The sequence below is a fragment of the Gobio gobio genome, assembly GCF_949357685.1.
Source record: "Gobio gobio genome assembly, chromosome: 6".
Taxonomy (NCBI): Eukaryota; Metazoa; Chordata; class Actinopteri; order Cypriniformes; family Gobionidae; genus Gobio; species Gobio gobio.
Genome location: NC_137102.1, coordinates 34,770,899 through 34,791,256, shown reverse-complemented (window position 1 = coordinate 34,791,256; position 20,358 = coordinate 34,770,899). Strand labels below are relative to the sequence as shown.

The window sequence follows — 20,358 nt, the reverse complement described above, 5'->3', positions numbered from 1 at the left end:
GAAGAGATACACTCGGCGGAAGGTAGATGAGTTCTTTACTGAAGAAACTTGGGCTTACATGTGTGGTTTTGTAAGATAATGAACAGGAAAATCAACTTAAATAAATATATATAAATACATATACAGATCTGCAAACATAACCATCCTTTGAATAGTTAACAGTAGTAGTCTAGATATTAATTTGGGAATATGATTAATACAACCTTATGGCACAATGTTGACTGATAATTCGGTACATATCCACAAGATGGCGCTACTAATGCGTGAATGACGTTTAACGGGCATGCGGTATGCAGGTGATAAGCATCTGATCACTGCGCGTTAATAATAATCTCAGATTAACGTTCACATACAATAATAAAGTGAAGTACGCCATATACCCAAACGTGTCTTGTCAACATAAACCAGAAACATACTATTATACATGAAATCAAGCAGGTAATGCAAGGTATACAAACTAATTGGCTACTTTGTTACTCAGAGGAATAAACCAGCTGCTCTGTACTGATAAAATGCAGATGTTGAACTAGAAAGCAACTGACAAACTTTTCACCCTTTTGCATGTACTAACATGTAACTAATCACTATCTGCCATCCAGTTCCGTTTTCGCGCTGATGACGTTGCAGCCATAGAGCGCTCTAGTTGGTCTATATCATCCAGCGTCCAAATACAACCTGGCCTTTTGCACAGACGCACCCCAATTCAGGAACTGAATTCGCTCATCTAACTAAAGGCTTATATCTTGTCCTAGTCCTCCTTAGGTAGGGCTGGGAGCTGGATAAGACGAGCCACGACCCGTGTGTAAGTCCTACCATTGATGTCTACACTGGCTGTCCGGACTCTGCCATCTGAGCCTGGGAAGACCTGGTTGATCCTGCCTACTGGCCAGAGAGCAGGAGGAAGTTGGGGATCGACGATCATAACCACATCCCCGATCTCTAGTGACTTCTTCTCGGTTTTCCACCTCTGGCGGGATTGAAGACTGGGTAAGTAGTACTTTAAGAAATGTCTCCAAAAGTGCTCTGCAAGCAGTTGACTGTGGCGCCAGCGTCTGCGGCTCAGGATCTCGGACTCTTGGTAGACTACTTGAGGTAAGGACGCATCTCGACGGCCAATCAGGAAGCAGTACGGTGTGATCGGGTCAAGGTCGGCTACATCTGAGGAGGTATACCCAAGAGGCTTTGAGTTGAGAATACCTTCAACCTCGACCAGGACTGTTCTCAACACTTCCTCCGTGACAGTCTGGGCCCCAATCGTCACTCTGAGGGCTGTCTTGATCGAGCGGATCTCCCTCTCCCAGCAACCACCGAAGTGAGGGGCACTTGGAGGGTTGTATACAAACTTGATCTGCTGGCTGGCAAAGGTGACACTGTAATTCCTCTTGGAGGGCGGCGAAGGTGTCATTCAATTCACGTTCTCCTCCCTTAAAGTTGGTGCCTTGATCACACAATAACTCGTACGGCTTCCCTCGCCAGGCAATGAACCGTTGCAGGGCCATCAAGAACGAGTCAGAGTCGATCCTGGTAAGAAGGTCGAGATGGGTTGCCCTGGTTGTCATACACTTAAAGATAATGCCCCACCTCTTCTCATTACGATGGCCAATCTTAACTAATAAGGGACCGAAACAGTCCATGCCAGTTGAGTAGAAGGCTGGATGGAAGTATCTTTGTCTGGTACGTCCTTCTGATTTCGGCAAACAATCGCTCTGCACCGGGATGGTGTAGCCTCTCATCATAATCCCTGATGATTAGCTCTGTGGTCAGATGTTGAGGGTCGAGGACAACTGGATGTACAGCATCTGCTTCTAGAACCTCACAGTGGCGTAGTCGTCCTCCTACTCGAATGAGTCCGGTAGCAGCGTCAAGCTCAGGGGTGAGTGAAGACAGTCTGCTTGAGGCTGACACCAGTTTACCTGACTTCAGAAGTCTCAGCTCATCGGAAAAGGACTCTGCTTGAGCTTGATTGAGGACTGCTTGTTGAACGTCTCTTTGGAGGTCAGCACTGGAGGTGTAAGCCGCCCCGTGAAGCTCCTGCCCATAGGCGTTCAGGCACTCTGACAGTGTATCGTACTGCTGCGACTTAAATGGAGGTGAAGTTGTGGTCGTCAACCCAGCGAAGGCTGTCTGTCTCAATTCACTGCTTGTCTCTTCAGGCAATCAGAGGTCGCGAAGAGGCTTGCCTCGGGTGATGTCGTCGGGTGATGGGTTGTCTGCGGATCTGACGTAGCACCAGGTGGCGGACGTTGTCATCTCTTGGATCTCCGCCACTCGTGTTCCTACGAACACCTTGAAGCGACATAAGCTGGATGTAAGCCATGTAAGCACGGTGATGGAGTCTGACCAGAGTGTGGTGAACTGGATAGGAATTGTAAGCTCGGAAGTCAGGAGCTGGGAGAGCTGTGCTCCACTGAGGATGGCGCACAGCTCTAAGCGGGGTATAAACTGTTGCTTGCGGGGAGCAACGCGGGATCTGGCAGCAAAAAAGGTGACTTCTACTTGACCTTCTTTGTCTTCTGTCCGCAGATAGGCCACTGAACCATACGCCTGCTCCGATGCATCACAGAAGATGTGGATTTCATATCGACAGGACTGGTGATCCATCTGTGAGCTGGCGTGGCACCGGGGTAGAGATATCTTCTCCAATACACTCAACTCCTTCTCCCACTCGGACCACAAAGTAAGGAGTTCCTCAGGCAACTGTAGATCATCCAAGTCACGCTTCTTGTCCCAAGCACTGTACCAATATCTTTGCCATGGTGGTGTAAGGGATGATATACCCAAGGGGGTCACATTGGCTGGCCAATACACGGTAGATATTGCGCATTGTCACAGTGGAGCAGCGGCTAGCTCGGTGCTTGTAGCGTAGGGTGCAGAGGTGGGCACAAATACATCAAAAACTATTTTGTTACAAACTACAAATACTGGCTCATGAAATGTAACAAAATAAAATACAAAATACTGATGTGAAAAATGTATTTAAATAAAATACAGGTAATTAGTATTTTGAAAATACAAAAATACTCCCATAATAATCTTAAGTCTTTTTTTATTACTGGAAGGTCAATAACACAAATAGTAGCAATAACACAAATATAAGAAATGTGTAAATTCAAAATGGCGAAGTAGCAAAATAAAAAAGCATGGGCATTTCACTAAATCTCTACAGGGCCTGAAATAGCTCCCACTTTCGTAAATGGCATGTATAGCTAAATTCACATCACTGGCTAAGGGAGGGGAAACAGCCATGAATCAATATTTATGTTATGTGCACTAACAGCTTTAATGAGGAACTTTATTGAAATGTCAGTAACAGAAATAGTAGCAATAACACAACTATGCTACTAAAGAGAAAACTAAACCATTGTCATTTAGGCTAGTTGTTTTTAAGTACAACCAACTTCTCCAATAATTCAGGAGTTAATCCCCTTCTATGAGGGCGGTAGACCATGCCTGCAAAAGAAAAGAGACGCTCAACTGGTGCTGATGATGGCAGAGTGGTGTTGAATCTCACAAAGAGCAGCTTGATTAGTGGATACGAGTCCAGTGAAGCCAGGTTCTTTCTGGGGTTCTCCAGGAAGTGAAGGGTCTCTAACTCTGTTTTGCTGTGGCTTGGTAAGACCTCTGTGTCCATCTGGTTGTCGATTCCTGTTGAGAGTGAAGACAATAGAATCAGAAAAAACAAACATTGTTATTCATATACTTTCATTCACAAGGTAACAATATGACATATGAATAACTTCTCATTCAATGATTAACACCTGAAATTGCTGTTTGCTACAAGCCTTCTGAAGTGGATACATTTTCTCCTTACCTTGATCAGAGAAGACAAAGAATTCATCATCATCATCAAAGCTTTTATTCAGGAGACACATGGTCCAAAAAACACATACATGAAATATACCAATACAAACACAAAAACAAACAAACAATACATATCACATATTTGCATATAAACTAAAACGCCAGTGGTTCCACAATCTGGAGAAAAATCTGACTGAACTTAGTGTTGGGTTCGTCAGTGTTAAAATTATACTGTTTGCAGAGTCAGTTAGCCTACACATACATCTGTACATGATATTCCGCAACACTGCAGAGCAGGTGGGTACACCAGCACTAACAAACATCTGACTCGCACTGCTCCAACGTGGCACCTTAAGCAGCAGCCGCATTCCATCATTATATGCTACATTCAGTTTCTGCATGCTGCTCTTTTTGTAACAGCGCCACAAATGGGCAGTATACATAGGGGTACAAAATGTTCTAAAAAGTGTAGTCTTCACAGATCCTGAGCACATACTAAATTTGCGGATCAACATATTAGCTTGTGCATACAACATACGACACTGTCTAAAAATGTCCCTATCATCAGACAGGTCATCAGTTATGTAATGTCCTAAGTACTTAGCCTCATCACATACTTTAAGAACACTACCAGACAGGGAGAATTCAGGAAATAACAAGTTCCTGTCCTCCCTGCTCCTGATAATCATAATGTTACTCTTTTTTGCATTATATTTAATGTCAAAGTCTGTACCATATTTAGAGCAGATCTTCAATAACTGTTGAAGACCAGCACTATATGGACTAAAAATGACCAAATCATCTGCGTACATCAAATGGTTGATAATCATATTACCAACCATACACCCAGTTCCACATTCGTTTAGCAACTTTGATAGATCATCCATATAAACATTAAAAAGAAAGGGAGACAAAATACTTCCTTGTCTAACTCCGTTACATACATTGAATGGTGCAGACACAAAGTTACCCCATTTTACATACATTGACTGATGAGCATACCAGAAAGCCAGAATTCTTACCAGAAATTTGGGAACTCCTCTGTTGTGTAACTTATAAAATAATTTCTCATGATTTACACGATCAAAGGCTTTAGAAGCATCAATAAAACACATGAAAATTGTGGAGTTACGCCTGTTATATAATTCTAAAATCTCCTTTAGAGCAAAAATACACATATCTGTGCCATGTTTCGGTTTAAAACCAAACTGGTTGTCAAAGGTCAGGACAAACTGTTCCAATTTATTCAGTAATGTCCTCTCAATGACCTTGGACAAAACACTGGCCAGTGCTATAGGCCTGTAATTGTCCATACTATTTATTTTGCCTGCTTTGTCTTTAATAATAGGCACTAAAATAACGGATAAGATAGAATCAGGCAAAATACCATGAACTAAAAACCCAGTAAAACAAATAGCAAGCATAGGACAGAGTTTTCTACTTGCAAGTTTTAAATGTTCAGCAGATATCTTATCCATACCATGTGCTTTATTATCTTTTAACCTCATAACTGCATCATAAACTTCTTTTGGAGAGACAGTCACATCTTCATTTTTGTCAATGTTGCCCACTACAAAGGAGTTACTTTTAACACAGTTGAACAGCTCATAGTAATGTTTTTGCCACAACTGAGTAATTTCCTCTGGATTGGTTACACCATCAATATTCGTTGGCAAGGATGTTTTACAATTATTCATTCTTTTGATTTCTTTCCAGAAATCAGTTGGAGTATTATTTTGCAGTTTCCTAGCAAGTGAGTCCGATCTCATTGTGTTTTCGTTCCTCTTAATAAAACGCAAGGCGTATTTAAAATTTGCATTTGCCCGTTTCTTACATTCAAATAAGGGGCCATATTTGTGTCTGCCTGACTCAACCCAAGCTTTGAAAGCCCTTCTAGCCTCAGCATGAAGCTCTTCAACATATTCATTCCACCCTGGCTTGGCTTTAAACCTCTTGGTATTGTACAGAGGCCGGCTTGAGGCAAGAAGGGAATCAACAATATTATCATACAAGGAGCACAACTCAATACCATGTTGCAGGTTCTTACAGTTAATATCACAGCAAGCAGCTGCATCTATTGGTAAGTCGATATTACTCAGCAATTTGTCAGTCTGAACACAGTATACATTAAGATCCTCCGCAGTCAATTTTGACCAGTCTAATTTCCCTACACACATATCGTTGTTCACAGACAGTAGAGTAGGTAAATTGCCCAAATTTATTGATAAAGAAAAAGGCACATGGTCGGTAGTGGCAAATTCATAATTAATCCTCATAGACTCTAAGGAATCATGTGCATCGGCTGTGCAAATGCAGTGGTCTAACCATGAAGTTGTGTGCCATGCCTCACTGATGTAAGTATAGCTATTATCAGGTAACTGCAATTTACTGGAGAGAATCAAACCATTATCAGAGCAGAACTGTAGTAAATGATTGCCAAATACAGAGCCACCATCAGAAACATCTGCATTCATGTCACCCACAATAAAAAAGCATGTAGAGGCATTATCCTGAATAAAAGACATAACACAAGCCAACCTGTTGAGATATTCATCTTCATTTTTGGAACACTCATAGGGTGTATAGATGTTCAGAATGATGAACTTTTTTCCACCACAACTGAACTCAATTCCTATAGCCCAGTCAACATCCAATCTGACCACGTTAACTAGCTGATCAAACTTTTTGTGCCATAAAATGGCAACACCACCAGATATTCTGCCACGAACTATTTCAGTGCTCATGTCAGTGGTAGATTCACCTGCCCCGTAGAAATCTTTATGAAGAGTGTTCAATCTTTCCAAATCCTGCTTAGGTAGAAAAGTCTCTTGAACACACAGTACATCACAGGTCTCCAATAGTTTATCCACCACAAAGCGACGTGATTTGTCTGCTTCACTATGACCAACGCGCAATCCCCGAGCATTATATGATGCAATATTAATATTCATTTATTTAAATTTAACCGGGTACCCGCATGATTGCTGCTTTCATGTAGGGCTACAGATGTAATGTTAGACACTGAGCGCTGCTGCTGCAAATCAGCCCTCTCTCCTAATCCGTGGGCCGCGCTGTCACCGTTAGGTTTAGGTCTGCGGGCCTCAAAATAACGGCGGACATAAATCCCCGCCGGCCAAAGTTGTGGGTCGTACATGTTTGCTACTTCGTTACATTCAGCAGTGACGTGAAACGAACTGAATCTGTTGCGGGTTGAATCAATCTTCCGACATATAACAGATTTGCCCAATTTTTCAGTCAGATAAGAGCATAGAGTGTCAGCGTCAAGACTAGGAGAAAATCTAGTAGCGAACACACTCACCAGCTTGGTTTTGACCACTGGAATGTTGTTCTCCGTGCCGGTACCAATTATTCCCATTCTCCTCCGCTGCCCCCTTTTCAGTCGAGCCTGCACTGCACCATTATCTGGCTGTACTGCTGCATTTGGAGGTTTATGGGACTTGCGTACCCCTTTCCCCACAACAGTACTCCACGCTGGGGACTGTGGTAGAGGGCTCGGAGCCTTTCCCTGGGACTGGCCAGCAGACGCCTCCGAATCCGGCAACTGTCTCTCCCCAGACGCTGACGCAGCACCAGCCTCATGTGCCCAGCCAGGGGATCCGCGGGACTTCTCAATAGCCGTCACACGGCGATCCATAACCGCCGTAGCCGCCCCCAAGTTTTCATTCACGCTCGCCTGAGCTTCCAGGGCCTCTCTCAGACTAAAAACTTCCCGGCTCAGCTGTTCCACTCTGCTTAGTAGCGCCGAGGCGTCCATGTTACCAAATCCGACAGGTGGAAGTTCATCCAGGTAGTGCGAAACAAACCTCGGAATGTTTTCGCCGCACTCATTAAGCACCCTCAGACAATCCTTGATGTTATTAGTGTCCTTTTGAGGGCCTTTATGTTTGATGCAGCGTATCGTAGTTGTGCACATTTCAAATAACAGTCGCTTGGACTCCTCAATCCACTCAGACGAAAAATTGTTTGAGGTTAACAAAACAATTTCGTCTTGGGACAATGTTCTCATTTTGATGGCAATAAAGTTCAAAAACTCATCCTCCACTATTACTTTCCCATCAGCAGCTTTGTAAATCGAATTCTCAGATTTTGTTCTAGGGCAAACAGCACCTCTCCCACGTACCGCCGCACCCGACGCCATATCGACCTATTGGGTCGAGAATTAATCTTCATTCTTCTCAGTGGTGCTTGTTGATGCAGCATCACTCTCTGACAGAAGACCAAGCTCTTCAGCTGCGTGCAGAATGAGTTGATGTATCCCCTTCTTCTCACATGAAGGTAGTTCTCACAGGAAGTTGCTGAACCTCCTCTCAAAGCCAGCTAAGGTAGCTTGCAAAATGTGTAAGCAGCACCGCAGGTTTGAAGCTTGCAGGTCTTGTAATTTAGCTTGGACAGCATTTACATTTATGCATTTGGCAGACGCTTTTATCCAAAGCGACTTACAGTGCCCTTATTACAGGGACAATCCCCCTGGAGCAACGTGGAGTAAAGTAAAGCCTTGCTCAAGGACACACTGGTGGTGACCACTGGGATCGAACCAGCAACCTTTTTGCATATCAGTTCCATGGTTTAACCCACTGGACCCCACAGCAAAGAGAGTCGGTAAAAGCTCACCATAGAAACATGCATTTTGCCCTTGAAGGCGATCTATCGAAATGGCAATAGGCTTCAACACTCTGCAATATTCTTCAATTAAGTCAAGTTCCACTTCTCTGAATAATGGAAGTTGCAAGGCAGTCATGATCCCAGGAAGCTTCTCATGAAGACATGCCAACTGACTCAAGCAGTCATACAGAGAATTCCACCTGCAAATGCAAGGTGTCTTGAGTTGCTGGTCAATCAGTTGGCTTAGCATCTCAGCACTATTTTGGTCTGCCAGATGCAGTCCATAGGGGTGAGCACTTTGCCATGGTTGAGTGATTCAGTCTAGAGAGAGTTGGATGCTCTTTGATTGATTTCTTAGCATCAGTTGTTGAGACCAAACTCAGTGTGTGTGTGGCACACCTGATTTGAGGTGGTAAAATGATAGAACACCCTGACGTTTCTTCTTCTTCGGGATCTATGATGACGTAGGACAGATCACGTTCCTGCTCTTCAATTTCATCTTGTCCATCCGATAGTACACAGATATTAAACTCTTCAAACGCCTTTACGAAGTTGGAGGCATTATCAGTAACTGTAGCCACAATCATTTCTGTAGTCAGTCCATACTCTGTGTGAATTTCCTCCAAAAGCTCTGCTATACGGCTATATGTATGAGGGCTGGGAAAGCGTCTGCATGCAAGAGCAGCTGTTTCTCTTTCAAGTGTATCTCTATGTATCCAGTGTACAGTTACACCCATATAACTGGTCTTTTTTGTTGACCAGATATCAGCAGTTGTACAAACATGCTTTAAGTTTTTAAGTGTCTCCTTCAGGTTTGTTGTCTTTGCAGCAAATTCATCATCAATTCGTCTTCGGAGAGTTCTTCTGGACATGACACCTGCACCTGGGCAAAGTCCCTGCACTAAGTCTGTAAATTCTTTCTGTTCAACCGTGGCTAATGGGTACATTCCTTTGACAATAAAGGATGTCACAAGGGAGTCAATTTTACTTTGTGGTACTGATAGGCCAACGTGACCAAACAGAGTAGTCTGTGTCAATGATTTTTTGGCTCTCTTTTGTTGTCCACCGGTACATTCCTTTTTGTAATCGTCAAATTCCCTGAATTTCTCAGGATGCTTCCGTCGCAAATGTGTCTTAAAGTTTGATGTTGCTTGATACGAGCCACATATGATTACTTTTTTGGTTGTGCACAGCTGACACTCAGCTTCTATCTTTCCACTTGGAATTTGAGATACTATTTTGAAGAATGTCCCATCCAATATGGCACACTTTATCCCTGTGGTACCTTCATCTGTTGCTGTGGCAGCCTGGCACAGTTCTGATGGGTTGTGATCTTTACTCATCTCGGATGTCTTGCATTTCAAACTAAATGGTAAAAAATATTATTGTTAGATTATCAGTTGCAATTTACACAGCCATAACTCAAATTACTACACACCAAAGAATAAGCTCTATTAATAAAATGTTAGCATGGTATGTTAATTAGACCATTAGCATAGGTTGTGAAAGAACTGAAAGAACTGTAAGAAACATTGGAATTTGAATTTAAAAAACATTGAGGCAATATAATATCACACAATATTAATATTAATAAGAACATAGTTCAATCTGTAATTGTATCTCTTCCATCAGTAATTTTCTTTCTTTTTTTTTCTTTCAATTAGGCTCCCACTCACATTCAAAAAATAACTACTGGGTAATTTGTTAGTCAGAGTGTTTTTTTGCACATGCACTGAGCAGGGAACGCAAATATGTTATTTTGTCATTGTTTTGTGTGAATTTATTTGGAAAACTTTAAAAGAAACGAAACCGTAATATTGCTTTATTTTAAATAAAGCAGCCAGAAGCCTGTGGAAGAAGCTCTGTCAGATGAAGCAACCACAACACACTCCCATCTTTTCAATGTTATGTGTACAAATAAAAGCCTTACACGTTTGTGTTTAATTTGTCCATTAAATAAATTAATTTACTCATTAAAGTGTGACAATAAAATATAATATGAGCTTATGTGATTCAATAAGATGTAATAAATATAGGCCTTCACTCTCTCTCTCTCTCTCTCTCTCTCTCTCTCTCTCTCTCTCTCTCTCTCTCTCTCTCTCTCTCTCTCTCTCTCTCTCTCTCTCTCTAACACACACATTGTGAATACGGACATATTGTGTGATAGAATCATTAAATGTGCTTATGACACTTGGCAGTGATGTTGCTTGTGTAGGAATGACAGAAAAGTGATAACGTTGTTAAATATTTTTCTTATTATTATATTATTCGCATGTTAAAGCTTTTCTGATGTTGTTGGTAACGTTTTTTTTTTTTTTTTTGCAAGTGTTTTATTTTAATTGGTTTTATTTGAATATGTATATATATACAGGACTGCGAGTATAGGGCCTATTTATATTATTATTTTATTGTTTTAACTAATTATAAAAACGAAGATATATATTATTGTTGAACGCTTCACACTCCATCCCAGTAGGTGGCGGAAATGCACCAAAGTTGGCTTTCCAACCGTCATTAATTTCAGAAGAAGAAGGCACGGAAAGAGGAGAAGCGGAAGCGAGTTGGTATCATTGAAATAATGCACCGATTCGCATCATTTTAAACTTGACGAAGACTCTAAACGAGCGCGATGAACTCCGCGTTTAACAGCTCAAATATGTGTGATAACATTGTAATGATGGAGTTTATTAAAGTAGAGATTGTGGATATGAGTGATCCAGAGCAATTCAGCGTGAAAGATGAAGATACTGAGGAACAAAGAGGTTGGTGTCTGTTCTTATCAAATCAGCACACGCTTCTCCACGTTTCTGAGGTGCTGGTGTTAAATAATCACAGGTCAGGAGTGTTACTTGTGCTGGAGATCTACTTTCTTGCTAAGTTCATCTCCAACCCATATTAAATACACATGGACAAGTCTTCAGGGTCTTCAGGGACACTTGACAATTACAGACGTGTTAATTGCAAAGCATGCTATCTGTGTACCAAACTTGATCGGGATCATTTATCTATGCCTATTTAGTTTTTTTGCATTACAGGTTTGATGAAAATATCTGGATTAAAGTCGGCATAAAGTGATAATGCATGATAAAACTGAATTGTATTTCTTTCACTTGATAAACTGTTAATTAATATTAATAATAATAACCTATTAAGTGAATAATTGAACATAACACTTGTTATAACTGAAATGTGGAAATTTAACAAGTAATTACATTAAAGATTATTGTGAATACAGGGTACGTGCAACTGTGTACTTTTTCAGCTATCAGGCTAATTGGGTTTCTTTATGCTAACTAATATTATAAATTATCTGTATTCTATTCATTAATGGTCATTATAACGTAGTCCAAATAGCATTTATCATGCCTATTAAGAGTATTTTGAGCCAATGGGATAGCTTGGGCTCCTAACAGAGATCTGATTTCGAGGGAGGACCTGATTTGTCACCTCAATGGCTTCTCGAGTGAGGAAAAAAATTAGCCCCGACCTCATGCCAACATTAAAGAAGGGGAAATTATTGTTATGAAAGTTTAGGAGGCAAATTAATTTAACAAAAAATATTGATGTGACCTAGGGGTGTAACGGTACATAAAACTGACGTTTCGTTATGTACCTTGATTTTGAATTCATGGTTCGGTACAGCAGTTTTACAAAATTGCTTTTTATTTATTTTTTGTCTGTCCTTAAATTAATTCATTCATAACAGGTTAAGTAGAATATAATGAAAATATATAGGCTAATATAGTGCTGCATATATTTAGTGTGTTGATTTCTCTAGTGAATAAAATTCTGTGGACACTGAATGACTGCCTGAGGTAAATGTCATGCTAGCTACATGACTGTTTCGTTTACAAGCAGTTTTGAACATTAAATAATCAAGACATCACTAACAGGTTCAGTAGAATATAATGAATATATAGGCTAGTAGTGCATATATTTAGCGAAAACGTTTTTCTCTAGTCTAGTGAACTAACTGCTGTGGACACTGAATGACTACTGAGGTAAATGTAATGCTACGTGACATTGTTTACAAGCTGTTTTATTGGCGTCTTTCCGCGGTTGAAACACTGATTGAGAGATCACACAACATCTTATGATACGTTTTAGTAAGTTGTAATGTATCCTCAACCTATCTTAAGATATTAATTCATGCTTATACTTTAGAAAGAGATGATCGCGTTCACGCACACCGCGCCCCCACTTGAACTGACGCGCCTATATAGTGATCAGTCCCATTTAAAGAGCATCCAAACAGCATTTATTGTTTGAATTTTGTGATAAAATGGACTGAATACTTAATATGTTCGTGTGCGAACTCGAATTGAAGTATGTTCAGCGCATGAAACAAGCCTACTCTTAACTGTAAAAAGACTGCATTAGTACCGTTCGGTACACACGTGCACCAGACTGTGAGACCAGGCCCTGGTCCGTTCTTCTTCAAATCGGGAGCTGGATTTGATTGTTGACTATTTGGCATGATCTTGGATTGTTTGGTTCTATGAATTAGGGATGCACGATATATCGGCAACATATCGTTATCGGCCGATTAAATGATTATTTTTGATGTTATCGTTATCGGTCCAATAAGAAAATTTGACCGATATATTCAAGCCGATAGATAATGTATTATTTCCTTCAGCTGAGACGGACGCGCTGTACACCATGATGGGTTTGAATTGCTCTAAATATGTTTGGAATCACTTCGAAAAGGAAAATACAGTTATGTGCAACATGTGCAGCGCAAGTCTTCTATAATCTACATAAAATGATAATGAGAATAGAATAGGCTGTAAAAGAGCGTTGTGTTTCAGCGCGTTTGTTGAGGGAAGAGCGCGCCCACGGAGTTACACCTTCATGACGAGCACAGTCAAGTTCGCTTGTGCATTCACAGCCTTTTGTGCCATTGTAAGTTGTAATATTATATTTATTATTATTCTGTGTATGTAATATCATATAGGATGCGTTTGGTTGAGTTAATAAACGATGCAGTAAAGCACTTCATTGTACCGGTCTTTAGCTTCAGCGCGCGCCCACGGAGTTGCACCTTCATGACGAGCACAGTCAAGTTTGCTTGTGCATTCACAGCCTTTTGTGCCATTGTAAGTTGTAATATTATATTTATTATTTTGTGTATATAATCCCATATAGGATGCGTTTGGTTGAGTTAATTAACGATGCAGTAAAGCACTTCATTGTTAATAACTACTGGGACTGTCCTATACATAACACTGCAATGAGAATATTTCTGTTATAAAACGTAGTGAATTCTCTGGGTTTAGTTGTTTTTCAGCGCGCTGTTGTGGGAAGCGTCAACAACGCATTCTGACCAGCACAGTCAAGTTCGCTTGTGCATTCGTGTCATTTTAAGCATGTAAGTCGTAATATTACGTTTTTGTAGTATAAACATCTGATTAAAGTCATATAGGTTTGGTTAAGTCAATAACCCGCAGTGCTTTACTGTACCGGTGATCATCTTCAGTTTCAGCACGCTCTCAAACAGGGGAAGAGCATCCACAGGAGTTATAACCCTTCACCTATGCGTGATTTTGTGCTAATATAAGTTGTAATATTATATTTATTTTGTATAAATATCTGATTGTTCTCATATATGATGCGTTTAGTTGTTAATTAAACTTCTAAGCGCTTCAGTTTATGGTTGTTCGTTCATTCTCTCCAGCTTCAGCGCGCTCTCAAACAGCAACATTATTCCTAATAGACTAGACTAATATTACAGATGTTTACTATTACTGTAATATTAAACATATTTTTTTTTCAAAAACACAGAAGCATTATTTTTTATAATTAGCACTTTTATTGTTCTCGTATCATTTCCATCAACAATATGGTTTGATTAAAACCATTTCTTTATCGTCTGTGCGGAGGTCATTTCATGCACTTGCATTCTGATTCTTTATTATGCAGCCTAAGTAATGCTGTTCAATTACTTGTTTGCATTATTTAGGTATATTATTATTTATTTTTTAGACAATATAATTTTTGGTAACATTTTACAAATAAGATCTCATTTTATTAATGCATTAACTATCATGAACAAACAGAGAGCAATAACCTTTGTTTCTTTTAGTAATAAAATGTGTGTTTTGTAACAGTCCATTCACAGTTCATACCTAATGTTAAAAGACACAACTTTGGGTCTGAATATGTTGAGATTAACATGAACTAAAATTAATAAATCCTGTTGAAGTATTGATCATTCATTGTTGGTTAACTAATACTAACAAAAATTACCTTATTGTAAAGTGTTAAAAAAAAAAATTTGGCCATAGGAGTGTAAAATTAATTTGAAACGGTAAGGAATCTCACACTGGTTCAAATAGGCTACTGTAGTGTATAGGTTTGATTTATGTTGAAGTGTTTGGGACATGGCTTTTAATGGTGAGCCTTTTGTTTTTGTAATCAGGCTCTCAGAGTTTATTAAAATTTGTATTTAGATTTATCGGCCAATATATCGGTTATCGGCTTTCAAATATTAAGAATTATCGGTTATCGGTATCGGCCAAAATGTTCATATCGGTGCATCCCTACTATGAATTGCTGTCATAGCAACAGGTCTGTAAATTTAAACTTGCCCGGGAGCAGCTTATTTAATTTTATCAGCTTATTATCAGCATCTTTTTAGGCAGAGGTGATTCAAATTTGTCCAAACCACTTTTGTACAAATTAGGGCTGAACGATTTTGGGAAAAAATCTAATTGCGATATATTTTATTGTTTTTTTTTTTAACCAATATTGCGATTGCGATTTAATATGCAATTTTTTTTATTTTTTTTTTGAACTCTTTATCTTCTGTATTATTCAACAATACATCATTGTATAGTAATGGTGGAAATCTTTAATTGGTACCTCACGATCCGATTCCGATTCTGGTAGTCACGATCTGATTCCAAAACAATTCTTGAACTTTTTCCTTATTAATTAATCTTATTAATTTTTTAAATAATTAAAATGTTTTTATTATGATATATGTAATTATAAGCTTTTTAAAATAACTAGGACATTATAACATTTTAATTAAAACAATTGCATGTTAATAATTTTAAATATATAAACTAATAGCTGCAAAACATAAGCTAGTAAATCATAAAGAGGAACAAAAAACACATTACAAGCAGTGAACAAAGAGTGCTTTCAGTATTTAAGAGTGTCTGAACTGTGAGTGATTTTTCTCTTTCTCAGCTTTACTGTTGTTTGATTATTAATCATGACATCATCATAGACAGCGGGAGACCTGCGTTCACACTAATGCACAGATCTCTTTTGAAATATAAGATATTTTTGTCCTGTCTGTTTAATTCATTAAGACATTACTGACGGTGTTTACATTAATTTTGCGTCATAAAAGCATTTTGAGACTCACACAGACGCGTGCTCGTGAGCACTCTTCACAAAGCGCCGTGTGAGCATTTGAAATGGAAAGCCTTCTGTCAGTGAGTTACTTATTTTTTAATATACAAGCACACTGCATTCCTAACGACATGAATGAAGCCTTCGTTGAGCGTTTGTAAGGAAAATACCGGCGGGCGAGAACACACACTGTAAGCGTGACATCAAAGCTAAGTTTCTCACAGCGCATTTCCTGTGCAAAGAAGCCTGCGAATGTCATTGCGATTCGCGCCGTCAACCGTTCCAGACGTTATGAAATATTATTTTATGGTTCGTGTGTGTATGTGTGAGAGAGAGAGAGAACGAGAGAGATAATGGAAGCAATCAGAATGCGGTGTTTCTAAAACACACGCAGCGCCACCACGCACCTGCAGTTAAAATCTAAGCTCAGAATCGATCCAGAATCATTGGAGAAGAATCTTTTCTCCCACCTCTATTGTAGCCTATGGTATGAACAACACAATATTAGATAGATCAAACACAAACAGTTTTTTCCCCTTTTAGGCCAGGCATATGATGTGTAACGTGCCAAGTTGCTTCTTCTGCAGACTTTACTCTCGCGTGTCACGTGACCAGACTGTAATCGCAGCCTTTGCGGTTAGGAAATCGTGTTTTATCATATCGCGATATTATCGCAAATGCAATTAATCGTTCAGCCCTAGTACAAATGCTATAAAATCGTGAATAGAAATAATTGGGAATCATGTTTAAAAAACACATTGCACATTCCATTTAGGTTTTCTATTATAACTTTGTTGTTTGTGTTGCTTGGCTGTTTCCTTATAAAGGTCCAGAAATGTGTCCTTTTTGTTTTAATTCGTCAATTTTTTGACAGGTGTTTTTTTTAGTTATATGGTGTCATTACGTTGCTGTCTTGCCGCCAGCCAATCGCTGCATTTCTGATCGTGGTTTTGAGTATCGATACATCTGCCCTCTTCAGGGAACTCAAGAATGCTCAGTAATCTCAGACAACTTAATCCAGATATTTGAATCCAATCCGCAAATTTGTTTGAAGAACCAAATTGGCCAGAGTTCAGTTATCATGATTAGAAGATCTGGTGTCTGTCAAATAATCTCAGATGTATTAAAGCGAGGTATGAAGAACGGACCCCAGATTTGTGACTTGTTGACTGCCGTTGTTTATATTTGTCCCCTTTTTATGCCCATTTTAGTCCTGGTGGAGGTGAAAGAGGAAAGTCAAGAACTAAATGAATTTGAGGAGAAACATCATCATCAGGAACTTCATTTCATAAGTGGAGAAAATAAAGGAAACCTTAACAATCACGTAAAGATTCATACTGGAGAGAAGCAGTACTCATGCCGTTACTGTGATAAGAGTTTCAGTCACAACGGACACCTAAAGGATCACATTAGAAGTCATACCGGAGAACGGCCTTACCGATGTGACCAGTGTGGCAAGAGCTTCACTCAAAGAGGACATCTTACCGACCACATCAGAATTCACACCGCAGAGAAGCCGTTCAAATGCCTACAGTGTGGGAAGAGTTTCATACAAAAAGGCCACCTCAAGAGTCATTTGAGAGTTCACACTGGAGAGAAGCCGTTCACCTGTCAGCAGTGCGGGAAGAGCTTCACAAATCAGGGAAACCTCATGAGTCACACAAAGCTACATTCAGGGGAGAAATTACACCACTGCTCTCAGTGTGGCAAGAGTTTCTCCGGGGCAGCGCTTCTCAAAAAACACCTGCTGTATCACTTCGGAGACAGGCCGTTCAGCTGTGAGCAGTGCAGCCAAACTTTTTTTTTCGCGTCACAACTAAAGAGACACCTGAAAGTACATGCAAACGAGCGGCCCTACACGTGTTCCTTCTGTGACAAGAGCTTTGTATGGTTCCACAATTTAAAAGACCACTACAAAACTCACACTGGTATGAAAGATCATGTGTGCTTTGAGTGTGGGAAAGCGTTTAGCCGAGCCAACTATTTGGAGCAACACCAAAACACCCATACTGGATTATCACCATACAAGTGCTCGTACTGTGATAAGAGTTTTAAAGTTTCGGGATCCCTGAAAGCACATGAAAGAATCCATACTGGAGAGAATCTGTTTCACTGCCTCACATGTGGGAAGAGCTTCACTCATTCAGGACACATGAAAGATCACGAGAGAGTGCACACCGGAGAGAAACCCTACAAATGCCCGCAGTGTGGCAAGGGTTTCGCCACATCAAGTAATCTACAGATGCATAAAAGACAGCATTGTCCAAAGTCATTACAGTGAACAGAGTTCATCCTCAGGTCCAAACACTTCCATGTTTTCGATGAAATTGTTTTTCTAGGGCCCTGTGATTTCCATGATGCAAAATACAGAATCTGGCAATATAAACATACAAATTACATTTATCATATAACACAGAATGTGGATAAATAAATCAAAATTAGTGCTGTACACTTAACAAATAAGTAGTGTCTGTGAATATCAAATCGCAAAAAGACTGCTATTGAAATGTTCTGCGTGTCTCTATGTGAAGCGCCACAGTTTCATCTACTACATACTTTCAAGACAACGCAGTTTCTTGAAAAATATTTGTTAACCCTTTACAATAAGGTTTCATTAGTTAATAATTAACTGCACTTCTACAGAATTTATTAATCTTTAGTAATGTTGATTTTAGAATTTACTAATGCATTATTAAAATCAAAAGTTGTATTTTAACCATAGTTAATGCACTGTGAAAAATAAACAGCTGTACTTTTATTAACTAACGTTAACAAATGTATTGCATGGTTAGTTTGTTAGTTAATACTAATGTTAACAAATGAAACCTTATTGTAAAGTATTACCATATATTTAAGATTCTTAATTATTAAATGGTTAAAGTTTTATGAATTTAAAATGATTAGACATGCTTTTTGATTAATTTGTTTAAATCCATACACATTAATTGAGTTTAAAATTGTAAAAGTTTTACAACTTCAGTTAAGATGAAATCTACTGACTGCGTCGATCCATGAAAATTGCTGCATTTTCAAGAAAAAACTGAAAGATCAGCACTCCCTTTATCTTATTTACAAAATAATAAAAAAATTAAATAAGATAAATGAGTGTGGATGTTTCAGCTTTTTCTTGACAATAACTTTATTGGACATGATTACTAACATTTAATTTAACCATTGAAATGGAATTCAAAACAATAGAATTTGGGTAAAAATTCCAGCTGATTTCATAGGGTCCTATTATTGTAAAATGTAAGTAAATTATTAAATTGTTCAAGTAACCATTGAAACGGAATCCAGAGGTGGAAAAAAAACGGAATCCAGAAAAATTTCAATTAAAAATAAATAAATCGATTAGACATGCTTTTTGATTATTACAATTTAATTAAACCATAAGCAGAATCCAGATTTTTTTTTAAAGTGGAAAACAGGAATTTGGGGAAAATAGAATTTGGAAAATAACTAAAAGGATTTCATCGGGCCCTAAAAATGTCTTTTTTGTTAACCTTTTAGTAGATTCAGTTTTTAGATTTTTATGACTTGCATTATTTAGACATGATTACTAGAATGTAGTTTTAACCATTTAAAATGAAAGAAAAAAAGATTAATGATTTCTTACGAAGTGTACAATACTTGTATCCAGGTCTATCATTCTCCATTTCATGTTCCCTATTTTTATCAGATAAACATGTTTCACTGTGACAAGTTTTGCACACTACTGCTGCTATTCATTACCACTGCTGTCACAGCTGTGCGTGAAACAGGCCTCATGTTCATGGTAGGGATGGGCATTTCTCAAAGATATTGTATTTGAATATTAGACTAATCGTGCACACCCCTAGATCATGGACCTCAGTACTCAGCCTGTTTCAGCTTTGGATTTGTCTTTTGTTTATGAGCCTTGCTTTTCTACTGAATTTTGATTTCGTTGTCTTTGACTGCCTCTTTAATAAACAGATGCATATGATTTCCTATAAATGTCCTCTGGTGTTACTGTATGAATCAGGAGTGTCCGGTCTTACTGAGTTCAGATCCAACTATCAGATGGTAAAGGTGAGAAAAGGATATTAAAATATATTTTGAAAAATACTTTATATTAAAAACAACCTGCTATAAATTATTTTATTAGTTGGCAAGTAAATCATATAAGATCATAATTTGTGTAAAGTTGATTAACTTTTTTTTTTTTTGTAACTCAACCCTCCTATTATCTCTGGGGTCAATTTGACCCCGATCAATGTGTAACGTCTACGATTGACAATTTTTTTTTTGCTTCAGATTACTTTTCCTAAGTTATTGGGGACAACTCTGTAAACATAAATTTAACATGATATTTTTCCAATGTCCCAACATATTTTGTAGCATCGGTGTTCTTTGGGGTCAATTTGACCCCAGGCTTGTTTAGCTGTATACAATTTTACACAAATTTGTTTTGGTTTTATTGAGGTCACTATAACATATTTTATATATATATATATATATATATATATATATATATATATATATATATATATATATATATATATATATATATATATATATATATATATATATATATATATAATATTCAAA

The 20,358-nt window shown here is 38.7% G+C and overlaps 1 protein-coding gene across 1 annotated transcript; it reads left to right on the top strand.

Moving 5' to 3' along the window:
* Nucleotides 1-10,946: 10,946 nt before the first annotated feature.
* Nucleotides 10,947-19,755, top strand: LOC307127984 (uncharacterized protein). The gene is made up of 2 exons (XM_079819487.1): nt 10,947-11,186; nt 17,001-19,755. The coding sequence occupies exons 1-2, from the start codon at nt 11,054-11,056 to the stop codon at nt 18,068-18,070; spliced, it is 1,203 nt and encodes a 400-aa protein (XP_079675613.1). The 5' UTR covers nt 10,947-11,053; the 3' UTR covers nt 18,071-19,755.
* Nucleotides 19,756-20,358: the final 603 nt, after the last annotated feature.